This window comes from Podarcis liolepis (genome assembly GCF_965112155.1).
Source record: "Podarcis liolepis genome assembly, chromosome: 2".
Lineage (NCBI taxonomy): Eukaryota > Metazoa > Chordata > Lepidosauria > Squamata > Lacertidae > Podarcis > Podarcis liolepis.
The window spans coordinates 34,495,367-34,514,776 of NC_139555.1; the positions used below are offsets into that span (position 1 = coordinate 34,495,367).

Below are 19,410 nucleotides of genomic sequence, written 5' to 3' on the forward strand. Positions count from 1 at the left end.
GAAGCCCCATACCATGGATTTTTAACAGCAGAAGCAGAACCAGTAATATTTACAGTAAAATTACAATCTTAAACCTGGCTGCTCTGAACTAGATACCTCAACTCTATCACAACTTATGACCGTGGGCTGGCAGTTTTACACCAGCTTCTATGGCTCCTATGAAGGCTTACCTGAATCTCCACAAGGCAACAAGAGTAACTTAACTGCCCGGTTAAGTAGGAAGGCAGCTGCATATATGGCAATTTCTGCACTGACAACTTCTCAGCACTAATTAGGCCTTCACACTAATGCTAGAACCCCAATGTTGTATTCACACAAAAAATTACAAGACTGGAACAAACTACAATGTCTGTTTTCCCATTCCACAAGGTATACTGTTGTTTTTGATGACAGCACTGTTTTAATCACGAAATGTGTAAAATAATCTCATAATATCCTAACCATATTTTACTCCCTAGCAGATGAAAAACATGTAAATACTGAATGAACCCTCTATTAATGTAATAGCTTTATCCTTTTTTATAACTTAACAGCAGTTTATTGTAAGGAACAGTACTTTATATTTTACAGATTACTTTGTTATGAACTTAAGTAGGCAAAACTAATGTGTCATAGGAGATCCACTATCCAGTTATTTTTAATAACTGATCCCAAGCAACTACTCCAAAGATAGGGGAAATGAGGTTTCATCCCATTTCATCTTAGGCTATTTCCCCCAATCTAAATCAGCCTTCTCAAGCTATTCATTTATTTATATACCACCAACTCATATTTCAAGGCAGAGTACAATAATATATACAACAAAACATAAAACACCATAAAAACAATATGAAATGATTATGAAAATGACTAGCTAATCAATAAAGTTTTAACAGCTGCGCAGGTCCTAACGGCATAAAAAGATCTTTATGAAAGTAATAAGAGTGCCTGCTAAATCTCTCCTGAAATAGTATTTATTCCACAGGTCAGATGTGGAATGTCCATCTTCTAGCGGAGACCAGTCAGTCCTCTCTAACATGTGGGACAACTAACAGTGCTCTTCTGGATGATCTCACTGATTGATCACCAATCTCAGGTTCAGGCAGTCCTTAAGATATCCTGGACCCAAAGTTGATCAGGCCTAGTCCAGGAGCATATGGGCAGAGCCAGGGCAGAGGTTTTAGCAGAAGTGCTGCATGCCATTGGCCACCTGACACCATCAGCAGCCTAGCCCCTGCATTCTGCACTAGCTGGAGCTTCTAGGCCAGGCCCAAGTGCAGCCCCACATATAGCCCACTGCAGGAATCCAGTCTCAAGGTTACCACTAGCCGAGCTAGCCCAATCCTGATGCGCCCAAAACGGTTGTTCCAGAGAAAGCAGGTAAAAGGCACTACTAGCTACACCTCCAAGCTTTATACCTGCTTCCCGAGGAGTGCAACCCCATCCAGAACCGGAAATTTGTCTATCTTCCAGACCCAGAAACCACCTCTACATAAAGCCTCCATCTTGCGTTTCTCCCCACAATGTAAATAGCAGGGTGATGGGTTGCAATGTGAGGGAAACTGTATGTGAAAAAAAGGTTAAACATTTCACCAGCACTTCAAAGTAGCTGTGTGAGGATGGATAATCACTAAAGAGACATGAAGGAACCTAGCCACAGATCACCCACATTACATATAGTTTGACCTTAGTCTTTCAGAATAGCCTGTCAATTATACACAAATATAAAGGTGTGTGCCAGCTGCTTTCCTTTTGTATGTACTTGGGATAGCTCAGTTGGTAGAGCATGAGACTCTTAATCTCAGAGTCATGGGTCTGACCCAACGTTGGACAGGTTTCCTGCATTGCAAGGGACTAGATGACCCTTGTGGTCCCTTTCCAACTCTATGATTCTATGAAACACAAGCAAAACATTTTTATCTGGCTATCTATTGTAGAAACCTTGGCATTTCTTCCCAAGGTTTCCAGTACAACAGCTATTTTTTTTTAAAAAAGGATAAAAGTCTGTCTGTCTGCCTCTGACAATTTTACTCTGCTCTAGACAGTAGGGGGCAGCATAATAACTGGGCAAGCAATTTGATGAAACAACAGCAAGTAACTAGTGGATTCAGTGTCTGCCACATCAGCTGACTCATCCCGAGCTTAAATGTTATCACAACACAGAAAAATAAGCTTATTTTAAACAAGAAGTTTATTTAAACAACAAGACGCTTTACTTGAAGGGAAAACTATCCAAGATCAAATTTTTGTTTAGAGTAATTTACCCCTACTTAAAGACAGATTGCTCTACATGTAACAGCTACGTACAAAAAAGTTATAAAATCGTCCTTGGTTGTACAACGATAAAAGAAAAACATTGAAATTATCCAATCAAATAAGGTATGCAAGGTTTTTGTTTTTCAACAATGAGAGCAAAATAACTTACTGGAATATAAAGATAAAAGTTAGAGGAGCATGCCATGGAGGAACGGGGCATTTTCACAGACCAGTTTGTTTTTACCACCCCATCTCCATATGATGTTGATCAAAACATACCATTGGCCATTTAGTTAAAAAAAATATGCATGTCTGTGCACATACACCAGTTACGTTATGTACAATAGAAGGAATAGGAAAAGAAATCAAAGAGAGAAAGCTATACTGCAGTAGTCAAGATGTGGCTGAACCAAGTCTCGTTTTTCTAATTGTGAATGTGTTGTCTGTGGGAAAGGGGGTTTGGTTCTCTTTTAGTAGACTCCTCCTGTCTGCTGCTGGAACACATCAATTGTATCTTCGTCCTCCATTTCCAACTGCATTGAAAAGATTTAAAATTCAATTCAAAATACAACTCTGAGATTAAAACATTTTTTATTTGCATTTCTCATGCTCTAAAGAGAACTACAAGCAAATACAAGAGCCTAAAGATTGCACTGTGGTTGCAACACTAAGTCCACTAACGTACCTAAACTAGAAAACAAGGTTGCATTACAGAACGAGTGAACTGAATTCTGTTGGTACTGCCAGACTCAATGGATTGGATCAACAGAAGTACAAATGGCACAGAGCTTGTGCAATGGGGGTTTTCTGGTTTATCTTTCCCAGTGGAGTCCCAGGTGTCTCTCAAAAGCCACTCCATGAGGAGCAGAGGCCCCTGCAGAAGGGCATAATATGGGCATGCGGGGGGAAGGGGAGAGCGCTACTGCAGAATGGGAAGACTGACAGAATTCAGGAAAGGCTATCTTGTCTGCATGCAAGTGTCTTCTTTCCACTTGTGCAAGACACTTTTGAATCAAAGCCAACAGAGATTAATAATCCAGAGTTAATTATAGTAAACCTAAGTGCATTTTCTGTAATTAAGGCAGAAGAATTGTACTACTGACTTGTCAGGATGGTGAATCCATAACAACAATAATGTATTACTGTACAGGGATCAAATTAAAACTCCCTACACCTGCAATGCAGGCTAAAGGAATAGGATGGCACAGGGAGAATTGGGTAAAATTCAAATTGTACTTTTAGGTTGTCGCAAACTGCATTCAGGACCCAATTATCAAGAACTAGGGACATAAAATCTAAAAAAAATTAAATTGTTGCATTTGGCAATTAACTGAATAAGTGTTCTACATACAGCAGTGTTAGTTGCAAATCAGCCTGACCTACCTATTAACATGGATAAGATTTAGTATTAAACTATTTTGTAGCTGATATTTGTATTCTTATTTTCTGTTTTCACTCTAGCAGAAACTTTAGCAGCTTTTTTCTTACCTGTGCAGGTGTATCTGTTTCATTGATTGGCTGCCCATCAAACCGGAATCTGATTTGCCTCATTGACAAACCCTACATAAATGCAAATTTAAAAAAGGAAGAGTCTAAATTACTTATCAGCTGAGCCAAACAGCTACCACAAGCCATCATACTTATTTTACCAATCTTTGCATTTACGAAAAGTATACCAAAATACACATTATCGAGCGGTAAATTAAGTGTTTCTTGTGTAATAAAGGTGATCAGCAGTGCCCCTACTGGTAGCATGTAGGAGATGCTAGATAAATTTTCAAGTCCAAAAGCAGTGATTTGAGATCACAATTGGGAGTAAACTTGAATGAGACTTTAGGGTAGCAAGTCTCAGAAGGACTGACATTTCAGAAGGGTAGCAGGATTCACTTAATGTACCCCATTAGTGGAAGCCCTGTGCGAGGACTTCCTCTTGTACGACAGGTCTCTCCCTTCCCACCCCTCAAAATTGGTGGCTGGTGGTAGAACCCCACAAACAGCAATGGGGGGCGGGAAGAGAGAAGCGACAGTTCCATCTGGCAAGCTGCAATGCTTCTGCAGTCAGAATATTTATAATAATGCTACACTGAATTTCACCCACAGCCAAAGCAGAGTATCTTTCTAGGTTTATTGCACTGCATTGCAAACATCTAACAAAACCATTGTTTCTGCACTTATGAGTTCTGCAAGACACAACAAAAGCATTTCAGAGTAAGAGATGTCAAGGCTGTATATTAAGTTTAAAATTCTCTTTTTTCCACTTAAGTGCAGTTCCTCTCTCATTTTTTTGGTTATACCATCATTTTGGCCACTAGGAAGCTTCAATTACCAAAACAGAAGCCAATGTTTGCTCCCATAATGTTACATGGGCTAGACAGCTTGAAAAGTTATAGAACTGATCCTATTAGGCTGTGCATACTAAATATGCCTAATTATTATTTGGGTATGTTTCTGAAACAATGTGAAGATGAGCTAGAACCTTAGGTACGAGTGTTGCTACCTTGAATGAGTGTGCATTGGTCCTTACTTCCAGCTAGTCCAGAAGTAAATAAACTATCATGACTAAGCCCATATACTGTAAATCCAAATTGCTTTGCCCTATTTAACCCATTGCTTTGCTGCATACTTTTAGGGCTGCCACTTAACTACATGAACTGATACATTCTACCACATGTAACATACTGTACTTTAGCCCAATTGTTACTTTCAGCACCAAAAGCCAAAGCTACATTTCTTGTGTGCTCATTTTATAACTAATCATGCTTTATTATTATTATTTTACTGTTTTAATTAAACTGCTTAGAGGTTTTCTCTAAACTATGCCACATTTTTTTTAACCAAACACACACAAAACCCTCTCACATCCACAATTTTCTCCAGTCAAATTTGCAGTAATCAGGTGTGTGCCCACCTTTCAAAATGGCAGCAGTGAGGCCCACAAGACTTCCACATTTGGACTGTGTAGCCTTTGTGATCAAGCAATGTTTACTTGCACTTGAAATCATACATGACATCAGGCACGGTGCAGGTAAAGGGTCAGGGCTAGCAAGACATCATGCCTTTGCTCTTATGGTTTGATATCAAAATGCATGGGCAAAAACAGGTCACAGGACATCACTGTGACATCAGGTGATTGATAGGTGGTCAGCCCTGTCAAACCTAGCCCACGGGGTTCAAGAAGCATCCAGCAACTCCTGCAACACGGGAAGGAATCTTGCGTCTGACATACACTATGGGTCGGGAACAGTCTTCAGCTCTGGAATTCATCCTTGTTGTGCAGTGCTTCCATAACATTGGGAAAGCCCAGCAAAGCACAAAGTGGTGCCATCTCTCCTTCCAAGCTTGGATATAGGGACAGAAAAGAGACTGTCTCACTGTGCATCAGAGGTGTTGGGGAGAGTTATGCTTGCCATAGCAAGAACTTGTGGACCTCTGCTGTGTACCATTCATAATTATGTACCTGCTTGATCCAATGCATCTTACCATTTTCCTAAGTTTTTTTCCTTTGTCCTCATGAAATGCTACACCTTAGTCTCATCATTTATTTGCATATTTTGTATAATACTTTCAGTGTTTAGTGATGCTTGGATATACAGTGGTACCTCGGGTTAAGAACTTAATTCGTTCTGGAGGTCTGTTCTTAACCTGAAACTGTTCTTAATCTGAAGCACCACTTTAGCTAATGGGGCCTCCCGCTGCCACTGCACGCTGCTGCACAATTTCTGTTCTCATCCTGAAGCAAAGTTCTTAACCCGAGGTAATATTTCTGGATTAGTGGAGTCTGTACCCTGAAGCGTATGTAACCCAAGGTACCACTGTAGAATATCTTTAGCAAACATTATGTTGGAAGACTGCCATGTTCTTGCTCCTCAACAATTACATGAAAGTCTACTAAAATGCGGTTGAATGCTCCACTGAAGTATTCGCAGAATGACCAACAGTTTCTTTCATCCAAAAATTATCCCTCATCCTCAGCTTAAGCCACAAGCTTCTGCAAAAGATAGAGCTAACTTTGGAAGTAGAAGGCTCTTCATCCACTCTATGGTAAAGCCATAACACAATTTATGAGAAGACTGTCAGAAGGACCTGCAGTGTAAGCACTCAGTCTAGCACAAACCTTAGGGTGAAATCTGTTCACAGTCCTTCAGTGAAAACTTAACAGGATAACTATAGTTCACAACTTGCATCATATTTAAAGTTTGTGAATATAAGTGCTATGCCCTAACCATGTTAATAACAAGTGGTGGAGCAAGCTAACTTCAGAGACCAACTTCACCATGGCATGTACAGAATCCCAAAATATTCAAATGCTTTGTGTTAATATTCTTACATTGCCTTATTACTATGAAAATTGTTCCCATTTTATTTACTAGGTTGTGGTAGTCTTTTCTAAAGCTGCAATATGGAAGTATGCACCTTTTGAAGCAGATTTATTTCCAAGCCAGAAGAGTGGGAAAACAGACCATAAGATGAAAACACTGCATAACTTCCCCCAAACTCAACTGCAAAAACAGGCGTCATAACTTAATACTACCTCAACCTGCTATAATAAAATTGTTCCAAACAATACAAAAGCAAATACTATAAAAGTTAACTATCTGCATCAAAATGCCTAGACTTGCTTTCTTCTGTTTTGTTTTCTGTTTTTGCTTCGTTCACCAACCTGGAAAACTCAAAAAGGAATGTAGCACTTATCTTCTAAATAGGTGGGAGCTATGGAGAAAGCTGAACTGAGAATGAACCTTTTCCTTGAGAGTACAGTGGTACCTTGGGTTACATACGCTTCAGGTTACAGACTCCACTAACCCAGAAATATTACCTCAGGTTAAGAACTTTGCTTCAGGATGAGAATAGAAATAGTACTGCGGCGGTGCGGCGGCAGCAGGAGGTCCCATTAGCTAAAGTGGTGCTTCAGGTTAAGAACAGTTTCAGGTTAAGAACAGACCTCCAGAACGAATTAAGTTCTTAATCCGAGGTACCTCTGTACTGAAGATCATGAAAGGATGCACTTTCATTACATGTACAATTGTACAGGGTTAATAGGCATGAAGGTGCCTCAAAATGTTTCTTTGAGTATTCATACAGTCTTCTCACCTGTCGTTCACAATAGGCTTTCATTAGTTTGCTAAGTGGTGTATGCCTTTTAATCTTAAACTGCACCACAGATCCATCTTGCCCTGCAACCTTCAGATTAATGTGGTCATTATTTTCAGTCTTCACACCTTCCTGTAAGGGGAAAAAAGCATAATGATTTTAAAGTTATTCCATCTGGTAATGAATCCTCAAGTTCAATACGCATTATCACAACCAGAGTTATCAAAGACTAGCCACTACAGCTCTGTTTCAGAAATATCATTCATTAGTAAGTGGTTTTAGTGGGCTGTTGCCAACTAACAAATGGTCCATAGTAGACAGGTCAATTAGATCACTGCAACTATTTCTATGCTTTGTGTTCTGAACTAAACATAGATTTCATGTGATTTATCTACTATACAAGATTCACAACAATACATGGCAATACTAAAACTAACAAACCTCATTAAGTTTGCAATTCTACACAAACTTACCTGGAAGTAAGCACAAGTGAGCTCAGTGGGGCTTACCTACTCAGACATTTCATTTTAAATCACCCAATGAAACTGACCAGCACCATATAATGATGAATTTAAGAGTCAAAGTGCTCTTGACTTACTATATGGGGAAAGAGTTTTAAAGGTTAAGGCAGCAGCATGCAGCTGTAAAGAGCACAATAGTTAATTTTATCCTTCTTAGGAAAGCTACAGCTATTCTTGGAGCTTTAGCTACAGACCTGACAATTACCAACACCTCTCTTGCTTTATTTAAACTAAAGGCAAGCATTAAGTTATTGTTCTAGTGTATTTATGTACACAACTCTGAAGCACAACCTCATAATGCATGCAATTATTGTTTTATTCTGTCCCTTTAGCATAATGAGAGCAGAACTACTTCTCTTTTTCTTTCTTAAAATAACTCCACCACTGCAAAAAAAGGGAAAAAGACATTTTCTTAGCTAAGTTTTGGATCTGGGTTTAGGGTTCAAATCTCCTCTGCCATAAAGTTCACAGGGTGTTATTGAGGTAGTTACTGTCTCAGCCTTAAACTATTTCAGTGGGTTGTTATGGGGATCAAATTGGGGGGGGCATGCAATCCACCTTAAATTACTCGGCAGAAACAGTGGATATAAATATAATAAAGAAATAAGAGGAAAAGAAAAATAATGTATCTTAAAATGTGCTTATCTTCTCTCACTCAACAGGGTTAAAAAAACAACTACCACCACCACCATGAAGACACCTTAAGAGCTTTTTAGCTTTTATCTTAAGGAACTTAAGAAACAAAAAGTTACTTTGCAAGCATGCCCACCATTTTTTAAAAGTACATGGCACCTACTAGTCTGGGTCTGGATAAGGTTCCTCCATACTGTACTGTAAGCTATGCAGGTATGCTGGGGTGCCACTTAAAAGGGCATCGTTTGACCTTAGGAACATTCCCCATTTCTGATCGCTACGAGCTCAGAGCCTCATGGAACAACTCGTACCTTTGAAGAACCCATGACTATGACCATCCCATTAAGTTCACAGTACGCCCGACTCCGCACAACAGACGTTCCCTATGGCCTACCTCCGATGCACCTAAGACACATGCCCAAAAATACAAAAACCACAGGCGCCACACGGCCCTCACGCTGCAAGGCTTTGCAGAGAGCTCCTGGAAGGCGCAGCAGCGAAGCCCCACACCTCCGATCTCGCCCTTGCACACTCCCGCACACAAAGCAAACTCCATCCAAAATGCACGCACGCACAGAACACCACCTTCTCCCCCCTTTTGTAAAATAATAATAATAATAATAATAGTAACGTTCCTCTGTTCAACCGCCTTGAGCGGCGGGTGGATTCCCGCGGAGTCCGCGATAGGAAAGGGGTTTTTCGCGCAGGCAACGTTTTGGCGCCTCCGAAGTCACATTTAAAACGAGGCGTACGTCGGAAAAGGAGGGAGGGAAGGAAGGAGGGAGGAAAAGGAAAAGCCAGGCCAGCCAGAGGCCAGTTACCTCCGCGGGAAGCGGGGAGAGAAAGAGGGGTTACCTGCCGCCCAGGGGCCACTCAGGGAGGACAGCAAGCAGCGTGCAGGGCGGCCGGGAAGGAAGCGACACAAAGAGGGGCCTTCCCATCGCCATCGCCACCCGCCTCGCCGGTCAATAAAGCTGCGGACGGCGCCAGCACACGAGGGACTAGCGCCTCTTTCTTGCGAAGGGAGGGGGCCACAACATCAACAACAGAAACCCGAGAGGGAAGGGGCCGTTCCGCAGCCCTCCGCAGGGGCAAGGGAGGCTCGCCGCTGTAAGGAAAGCGAGCTCCTCGAGGGGGCACCCCCTTCCCTTCCCTTCCTCCCCCTCCCCCTGGAAAGAAATCCGATTAAGGCGGAGAGGGGGAGGGGGTGGAAAATGGCGCGCAAGAACCGGCGCGGCGGAGCCGACGCTGCGCCGCCTCCGTCCTCGCCGCCCGTGCCGGCTCCGTTGCCTCCGCTCCCCGCCGCCTTCGCTCACCTTGGGCTTCTCGTCAGCCATGGCGAGTTCAGCGGGGGCCGGTCCGCTGCGAGCACCTCACGCGAGCAAGTGGGGGGACGGAAGGATGAAAAAAGGCGACCGCGACGGCCGAGACAGAAAGACTGGGGGAGGGGGCGAGTGAGCGCGCACGCACTGCCGCGGGGCCGCGCCTGAGCCTGCGAGAGCGCGCACGCACGGCCTCCCCCCTCCCCCTCCAGTCCGCTCGCCATTGGGCCTCGGCGGGGCGAGAGCGCGCAGCGCCGTTACATAACTCGGAAGAGAACGGCGGAGGGAGGAGGCAATGGCTGCGTGCGTGCGCGCACCCAGGGGGCGTCGTCCGCGCCCCTGCCCAACGTGCGCGCGCCCCGCTGGGCGCAGCGAGCATTGCTCTTGCTCGTGAAGAGGGTATTGTCTTTTCAAAATGGCCGCCGGGCCTTTGAGACTGCAGAGATCTCCAGCTAGCCAATTTGCACTTTCCATCAAGTTAGCATGGCTATGATTTACATGGTCCTGCTAAACAGCAAATCTCTCTGCCTTTTCAATTGTTCCTTTTCATTTGGTTAATGGGCTAGCCACGTTAATCCTTCTTAGATTTCTGTGTACAACCATTCTATCTCTGTTGCACCAGATATCACCCAAAGTAGGTCCCTACTTTCCCGGGTGTTAGCTGAAGTTTTCTTGTACCAACTCCGTAATTTCTCTTTGTATCCCACTAAATAAATTGTAATTCATGCATATGTTAAACTGCTATTACACTGAAGTGTACCTATCGACTAATGAAAAACTACAAAATATCAGATTTCCTCATTACCTTACATGGAAACTTAACCTGTACACTTTACTAATATTCACTGATAATTTCTTTTCACTTTCCAAATTAACACACCTTGATCTCAAATGTCCAGAAAGAAAAGCACACTGGTTCTGGAATAAACCCATCACTGATGTTTTAAGAAAGGATATTTACATAATCCTCCATTATAACAGGAAAATTGTGTTGCTATTTTCATAAACTTGCTTTAATCCCCTGAATATCCTAGTGGAACAGTGCTTTCCACTGTGTTCATTTATCAGGGGTCCCTTGATGCGAAGGGCAGATAAGTTTCCTTGAAAAAACTTCACTACTGTTTATCTTCCCTGCATAGTGCAGCCACTGGGAAGTATTGAGTGGATTCTTGGTTTACCTGGGGCCCAGCAGACTTGCCGGTTTTCCACACTGTGTGCAAATAGAAATTAGAAGACAATTGATGTGTGTGATAGAGAATAGGCATAAATGCACAAAAAACAACTGGTCAACTATTGTATTTCTGGGCAGAGCAATGCTATATAGCTTTGGTACACCAGAATACCACTAATGTTGTTGGTGTAACATAGTTCATATTTGGTCCCCACTCTGTGCTTCTAGGAACCAGTGGTTCCTAGAAGCTGTCAGCATATGACAATGGCCACACCCTAAAAAACAGCTTCCACTGACCAGCTAAACCAGATGAGGGTAGCCAGTGGGTCTCAGCCCTCTGTTAGGGAGTTTCCTATGCATGCAAAGACAGCCTCCAGTGGACTGAGCGGACGAGACCAATAATGGGACCAACAGTAAAAAAGGTGATTTCTGCATGTGCTGTAGAGGGATATGAGGGGTCGATGAGTCTTGTCAACCTGGGAAGGTAGCCCATCTAGGAGAAGGAAAACTCTGATGCTAAATCTCTGCTGCCTTGCCGGGATATCTTTGGGAGAAGAAAAGGCTAAGGAGTAAACCAAACACAAATCTGGAGTGGAGTCCCTAGAATGGTTGAAAAATGCCTTGTATGCCTTCTGGCAACTCCTGCAGCCAAGCTGGTGCCAGACGTATTGCTCTGCTTTCTTTTAGACCACAGTAGTGAGGCTAAGAGGAGGGTCATGTCATCAGGGCAGTCTACAACCTCTATACACACTGTCCAAGCTTGTGCCCTGAGGAGGTCACTTCAGTGCTGCTAATGCAGCAGTTTGACTTCACCCTTGCAGGCGCACTTCATTTTCTCTCAGGACAGAAGTATGTCAACAAGAACAATTCTTGCTCAGCACGTAAGATGAAAAGCACAAGTCCTCCCAATCACAGAATGGACCACTGATGATGTCCATACTTGCAGCCTCCATGGTAGCACTGAGGACTTCCACCAATCATGTGTCAGCCCTATGACAGTGCCTCCATGGAAGAAGCCAATCCATTCACAGCAACTAATTGACATTTCCATGACATATCCCCATTTCACTCTGCACACAACACACCTGGCACAATGACACCACAGCAGCATCAGTTGGATGAATTACTATGCACAAGTAGGAATAAATCAATAACTGGGAGTTCCAAGAGATCCTCACATACTGGTTTGAATCTTAATTCCACACAGGTTTCCATGGCACAATAGTTCAAGACTAACAGGGTGGGGGATAGAAGCCTTTTTGTAGGCATGGAAAGGAACTAGGAAAGCCCCAATCACACACAAGAACAACTTCCATTAGCTCACTGAGAAGGGCATGGGGTTGAGAATTGAAACACGAGTTCAAGTCCCACTAAGTGGATCTGGAGTGAAAAGGTCCTCCTCACCTTCTGCATGCCAGGCTGGCAACAGTCGTATGTATCAGAGTGAGAAAAGGAGAAAACTCCTGAGAGTCAAAACCTCTGCATATTCTTCACAGCAGGTCTGTACCTACTCAGCTACAACAGGAGACAACCTACATCGCCAATTTATCACCTTGCAGCTGTCAGCATGGAGAGATAGCTCAGGTTTCACATCTAAAGGTAAAGGTATCCCTGACTTTTAGGTCCAGTCGCAGACAATTCTGGGGTTGTGCGCTCATCTTACTCTATAGGCCGAGGGAGCCGGTGTTTGTCCACAGACATGTGGCCAGCATGACTAAGCTGCAGTGCATGGAAACGCCGTTTGCCTTCCTGCCGGTGCGGTACCTATTTATCTACTTGCACTTGACGTGCTTTTGAACTGCTAGGTGGGCAGGAGCTGGGACCGAACAACGGGAGCTCACCTCATCGCGGGAATTCGAACTGCCAACCTTCTGATCGGCAAGTGCTAGGACACCCCAGATTCAAACCCAGCATTCGAATCCACTGATATGGGACCCTGAAAATGGGGTGCCTTAGCCATGCAGCTATTTTGGCTCGTCTCTGTTAATGGCAACCTATACTGTTCTGTGTCAGGCTAGTTATCATTTCAGTAGGCCTCGTTGCTCTACCAGTTATCCCATACATACGGCATAGTAGCATCAGTCATCCCACTTGTGCCCCGAGAGGTCAGCCGGCTTACAATGCAGAATATGAGTGAGCAGAGTGTCAGGGTGACTCACCAGAGCCTTTGCAGCAACAAGGTTCCAACAACCCCCAGCTGAAGTGAGATTAAAATAAGGAGAGGGGAGGGTATCCTAGCAACAAAGAAATAGCACAACACCTTAATTAAAGCTTGTATTGAATGGTATCTGGGATGGAGTGGGTTCTGAAAGTCAGAAGGGCACAGAGGGGCAGGAAGCTGCCAACCAGTCATCACAGCAAAGCTCCTCTGCCTTTGACAGCTGAATAAAATACAGCAAAGTAGCAAGTGTCACTCATGGCTCTGTTTCCTTACACAACTGTGGCATGGAGCTGGCAAAGGCATAGGAGCCTGTCTTTAACAAGTAGGTTTGGCAACGCAACCCTTCAGAAGTACAGCTGGAAGTCCTCTGACGATTGCTTACTAGTCACACCGAGCTGCTGTGGAGAGCAAAGGCGGAGAATGAAGAACAAGCAACTGCCATCACGTTGGTGCACAGAGTCCCTAGGCCTCAATGCATAATAAGTGTTTGTGAGGAAGTTTATAGAGGGAGAGGCATCACTTCAGCGCTGCTCCACTTGTATCAACCTTTCCCCCACTGTGGGGGAGTGGGGAATACAGTGATTGAGTAAATACTTACCTCTTCCCTGTAGGGAGTTGCGAACTTGATAAAAGCCTTGCTGGTTCAGAACAAAATTCCATCTAGTCCAGCATTTTTCACAGTGGTCAACCAGACCAGAGCAAGACCCCGCTACTGTAGTTGTTCTCCAGCAAATATTATTCAGAAGAATAATGCCTCTGATAATGGTTTAATATAGCCATAATGACCAGTAGCACCTGGCAGCCTTGTCCTCTTTTGATGCCATCTACATTGTTGCTCATTGTCACATCTTGTGACAACAAATTCATTAGTGAATTAGTGAAGCAGTGCATGAAGAATTATTTATTTTTGACTCTCCTCTATATTCCACCTTCCACCTCCACTGAATGGCTCTGGGTTCTAAACGTTTCAAAGAGGAAGAAAAACCTTTGTCCCCTTCTCCACATGTCTCTCTCATGTCCCCGTCCTTTTATTTTTTAAAATACCCAATGTCAGGCCTAGCAACAGCAGTCGCCATTGGCAGGTACTTACCAATGGTCCATGCCTACTGGAAGGCACATTGACTGATTAGCCGTATTGTTTAGCCTGAGAGACAGTAGCCTAGTAACAGGGGTAGCTGGAGAGGCAGGTCCTCCAGCAAGTGGAACCACTGGGGCTCACCAGTTAAATCCTCCATGCTGTCTCTGGAACCCCAAGGAACATTGCTAAAATGATCCTACACACTTGGGAAATGCCCCAGAGGTACTGTGGTACCAGCAGCAGCCAGTGAGACTAAAATTTTCCCCTGCTGCATGCCAGGCTTAGTACCCACCTACCTCAAGGTAGCCATCTCTACCACCCAGGGAGACAGGGCTTATCTTCAACCACCTGTTTCCATGGCCCCTTTAGCTGCTACCTCCTTGGCTTCCCAACTTGGTGGTCAGCCTTACTGCCATATCTTCCCCCATTTTAGTTGAAGGAATTGTTTTGGAACATTTCTCAATCCCTTTTTGGTTTTACCACCCTGAATGATGTGTCATTCATGAGCTTCGCCAAATCGCCATGTCACCTCTCATCCTTAGCTCAGTTTCATTTATGAGCATGTTAAAAAGCACCAATCTCACTATAAACCCTTTGTGGGGCTGGGACGCATATTACATCCTTCCCTTGTTAGAAATCTACATTTATCCTTGTTCTCTGTTTTCTGTTCTCTTTAACTAGTTACCGATCCATAGGAGTGTCATATTCCACAGTCTACATTTATTCAGGAGACTACAGTGAAAGTCTTCCTGCTTCTTTAAGGGGATTACATTCTGCCTCTCAGGGCAAAGCCTGCCCAAGGTGGTTTTACAAAAGTTAATTAGCTTCAAACAACAACAATTTTATTATTTATATGCCATCCATCTGACTGGGTTGCCATATAACACAATAATTTTCCTTTAAATACAAAGCAAGAACATTGTGCTTTCAAATAATTTACAGTACAATCCACATGTAATGCTTTTAGTCAAGGTCTTCCTATAAGCTTCTTTCTGTCTATCCACCTATGGTCCCTACTGCTGCCTTGTCTTATCAACCAAAGTTGTACTCGCACATTATAGCTTCCTTCACCTGCTGCCTTTGATGGTCCAATGTCTCCCTTTGTGCTTGCACTAATGATGAAAATATTTCGGAATCTGAGTAGCCTTCCCTTTCAAGCATGGCTCATTAGATTATCTGGACTTTCTGTTCTCCAAATCCTTTCAAGGACTCTCATCTGCAGGAGTATCCAGGCAACTGGAGGAGTAACCATGGAGGGGCTGTTCAGAGGAAAGGAAACAAGCCCACAGGAGCCAAGGTTCATATGTCACAACAAACTGGAATCTGGCTTGTTTAGGGTTTGTTTCCTCTCCTGCACAGCACAGTCAGGAGCGAGAGAAGAATTAAGTGTTCATGCACATTAGAACGTACTTTATTTTAAATGATGAACATAAACATAAGAATATATGAAGAGCCTGTTGGATCAGGCCATCGCCCCATCTAGTCCAGCATCCTGTTTTCAACAATGATGATCAGATGCATATGGGAAGCTCACAAGCATGACTTTGAGCACAACAGCACTCTCCCTTCCTGTGGTTTCCAGCAATTGGTATTCAGAGAGAGCATATGGCTTCTGACAGTGGAGATAGAACATAGCCATCAAGGTTACAAGCCATGATAGCCTTATCCTCTGTGAATTTGTCCAATTCTGTTTCAAAGTCATCCGAAGATTAATTAAGCGGATAAACTGGACCTTTCCCATTTGCTTGCTCTCCTTCAAACACAAAAGAGTAAAACAGACTATGGGTTGCATCTAGAGAATTAGGTAGAACCCACAAAACACATTTAGAAGACACTGTTCTCCCCAAAGAATCCTAGGAACTGTAGTTCTCAGAGGTGCAATTCCCAGCACGCTTAACAAACTTCAGTTCCCAGAATCCTTTGAGAGCTCACAAACAACAGCATCTCCTGTGACAGAGATAATCTGTTGTCTTGTTCCCAGCGTATTGAAATCAGAGCTATACTACCTCTGAACATGGAGGTTCGATTTAACTGCTATGGTCTATTACAGCCTTTGATAGACGTGTCCTCCATAAATATGTCTAATCCTGTGAAACAGCAATCTGAAGTAAACCATTGGGTATTACCACATAATTCTGCATTATCTAAAGAGGTAATTACTTTGGACATGTCTAGATCTACCATTAATCAACTTCAGTGGTTGTCTCATAGTATTCTAAATATGGCTACATCACATAATTACTAAATCACTTTTATACCTGCTGTTCCTCACTACTTGGAGAGAGAGAGGAAAATAAAGTGAAAGAAGCTAAAAAGCACTACTGCTATGTTGTTCTGCAGAAGTATTTGGGAACTGAAATTCACTTTATCCACCCAGTTGTCAGCTATGAATGAAAGAGATCTGGAGAATATAATATTAGTTAATGCAAACAGCATATTCAAGATTTTTCTTCTCAGGTTAAATATTTATCCTGTGTTTATTTCATAGTTTAATGCTCTTTATAAAATGTACGTAATTCAGAGTTAATGAGAAAAAAATTTAGAGTGTTTTAACCAGAATACGCATAAGCATGTTTTTTAAAAATTGTTATCTACTATGGAGAAATAGGAAAAGAGATAAACATAATTCACATATTTTCAAGTGCTAATGTAACCACACCATGATCCTATTAAGTGGAGGTTGCCAGGGGTGGCCCAAGGTGTTGCGGCACCTGAGGCGAAATGCCCCACTGCTGCCCCTGTGATGAAGAAGCTCTTGTGAAGAAGCCCTTGTGGAGTCTCCCACACAGGGAAAGCTGGGGAGATCATTTATGGGTCCCTCCTCCTTCCCAGCAGCGGGGTTCTCCCTTTAGGAGAAAAGCCCCACCACTGCTGGGTGGTGGGGGAAAATCTCTCCCCCCCCCACCTAGTGACAAAGCAAAAAGTCTTCCCTCTAGAAAATTCAGCAGAAGGGGAGGCATTACACAGAGCTTTGCCACTAGTCTCTCTCTGCTCTGCCCCTAGAAGCCAAGGAGGCTGGCAGCAAATGAGGTGCCACTCCGACAGGGAGCCAGCAGTAAATTGCACCAAGCTAGTTGGAGTTAACTCTTTATTAGCACAAACAGGATCTGTGCAGTGGTGTCAGGTCTAATAAGCACAACACTCATCTCCAGCAGGTCTTGCCCCTATAAAGCATTTGCTGAGACTGGAGGTCCTGCCTCCCTACAGCGGCCTAAGTCCCCTCCTCTCCAGGGTTTTCCCGAAGCAATTTGAGACAGTACCTGTGTGAAGCTAACTTCTGCTCTGCCCTCTTCATGCCTCTTCTGGGCCTGGGAGACCAGAGGGGAGGGGAGCTTGTTGCAGCAGGAGGGGGAGATACCTGTGCCTCTTCACAAGCCAGACTCATCTCTGCCTCTTGGCTTCCCTCCTCTCCTGCTTTAGCTTTTGTGGCTGAGTCTGGACTGCTTTCTGCCACAGCCTCTTCCTGCTCCCAAAAACTCTTGTTACCTCTTCAGCTTCCAGGATCTCCTCCTCCCAGCCTGCTCCCTCTGACCACTCATTGTCATCCCACCACTACTCCCCTGATGGTAAACCTGCTTTGCTTCCCTTGGGTGTTCCCCAGCTGGTTCCTCCAACCAAGAAATACGTCCAAACTTGTTCAGTGTCACATTTCCTCAGATAAGTGGTCTACAGAACTGTAGCCAAAGCACTATTCGAGTAGATATGTTAACTCAAATATCTCAGGTCCAAGGCCAACACATGTTCACGCAATCAGTTGGGAGAATATAAAAGAGTTTGGATCGCATTAGCTGTAGGCAATAATCCAACAGGCAATCCAAGGGTAAACAGTGAACCAGTGAAAACCAATTTTGTGATTGGGTTGTGAATTTACACCCCCACTGTGGGCCAGCTAAGGCTTCTAACTCTTCTGTTACCAGAAGGGACAGAGACTTAAGCAGAAGAGGGGAGCTTAACAGGCAAAACCCAGCAGCTTGGGGAACCTCATTGCGAGAGGCAGGGGCAAAACTAGGCTTTATTTCACCCGGGTCAAAGGCCCAGTTTCATACCCCCCACCCCACATTTGTGCACACACATACACAGGCTGGGAGCCTCAATGGTGCTCCTCTGGAGGCTTCACCTGGAGCAAAAAAACAAACAAAACCGTAGCTAAGCCTCTTGAGTGAGGTTACTAGAGAACCAGGCAGAGACCCTTCTTGGTATTCGTGTCCACCTTGTGGGATACCTTCCTGTCAGATGTAAAGAAAAGAATCAACTACTTGAGTTTTAGAAGACAGCCCTGTTTAGGCAAGTTTTTAATGGTAGATGTTTATTGTGTTTTTAATGTATTTGTTGGGAGCCGCCCAGAGCGGCTGGGGCAACCCAGTCTGATGCACAGCATTTAAATAACAAATTGTTGTTGCTGTTTCTGGGCACAGAGTATTAGGGAGTCCACGACTGATTAGACAGATATTGCAGTTCCAATATATATTGGAAGAACTGCAAGGACAAGTGAAAGCTTTGCAGCCCTACATCCAGCGGGCACTGCAAAAAGTATTCCTCTGCTGCCACGACTACCCTAACAGCGATCTTTGCAGCTCTACCACCCCAACCTCGCGGCGCTGCTGCCTCAACCACTTATATAGTTTCCCGCCGAGTCGACTTAGCTCTCTGAATCAGCGCCGTTTAATTTTGAGGCCCTTCAGAGTGCCTGTCTCTCGAGCACAGCCGGGCGCCTCAAACCCGGACCCTTTCCAGCTCCCTCAGTCTTCGGAAAACGATATGTGAAGGAGCAGCAGGAATTGGATTTTGAAGGGTTTGAATTTAGGTTTCAAATAAAAACAATTTAAATGAAAATTCTACAGGCAGCTTGGATGACAGCCCCCAAGGGGGGAACGAGGCATCGCTAATTTGGGAGAGGAGGAACCTAGAATTACGAATTTTTTGCATCAGCAGATTCCTTTCCGCGTCAGCTTTTGCATTGCTCCCGGAATGGACGTGAGAGATAGCGGTGGAGAAAGAGCCCTGATTTTTCTCTGATGTTTCTCTAGCGTCAGCTCTCTCTTCAGTCCTGAGGAGCAAGAGGAGCGGGGGGGGGGGGAAGCTTTATAAAGGAAGTTCTCTCTAGGGCGCTGTTGTAAACGGAGAGGCGAGCTCCTCTATTAGTTTCGTATCTCTAGGGGTCGAAAAGAGACGGCAAAAAAACCAGCAACCCACAAACC

At 43.9% G+C, this 19,410-nt stretch overlaps 1 protein-coding gene and 1 long non-coding RNA gene across 2 annotated transcripts; one reads left to right on the forward strand and one right to left on the reverse strand.

The window, feature by feature from the left end:
- Nucleotides 1-2,152: 2,152 nt before the first annotated feature.
- SUMO2 (small ubiquitin like modifier 2) lies at nt 2,153-10,126 on the reverse strand. Its single transcript, XM_083487303.1, has 4 exons — nt 9,797-10,126; nt 7,327-7,458; nt 3,724-3,795; nt 2,153-2,768 (listed from the first exon to the last, which is right to left on the reverse strand). Exons 1-4 carry the CDS (start codon nt 9,815-9,817, stop codon nt 2,706-2,708), a joined length of 288 nt encoding a protein of 95 aa, XP_083343429.1. The 5' UTR covers nt 9,818-10,126; the 3' UTR covers nt 2,153-2,705.
- A 4,170-nt stretch (nt 10,127-14,296) lies between these two features.
- LOC310699458 lies at nt 14,297-15,617 on the forward strand. Its single transcript, XR_014522093.1, has 2 exons — nt 14,297-14,514; nt 15,420-15,617. It is a non-coding gene; the product is annotated as an uncharacterized lncRNA (long non-coding RNA).
- Nucleotides 15,618-19,410: the final 3,793 nt, after the last annotated feature.

Excerpts from the sequence above, each read along its gene's own strand:
- SUMO2 (XM_083487303.1), bottom strand. The coding sequence starts at position 9,817 with ATGGCTGACGAGAAGCCCAAG. Across the intron at positions 3,796-7,326 it reads AAGCCTATTGTGAACGACAG|GGTTTGTCAATGAGGCAAAT; the intron begins GTGAGAAGACTG and ends GCATTTATGTAG. Across the intron at positions 2,769-3,723 it reads AAACAGATACACCTGCACAG|TTGGAAATGGAGGACGAAGA; the intron begins GTAAGAAAAAAG and ends TTTTCAATGCAG.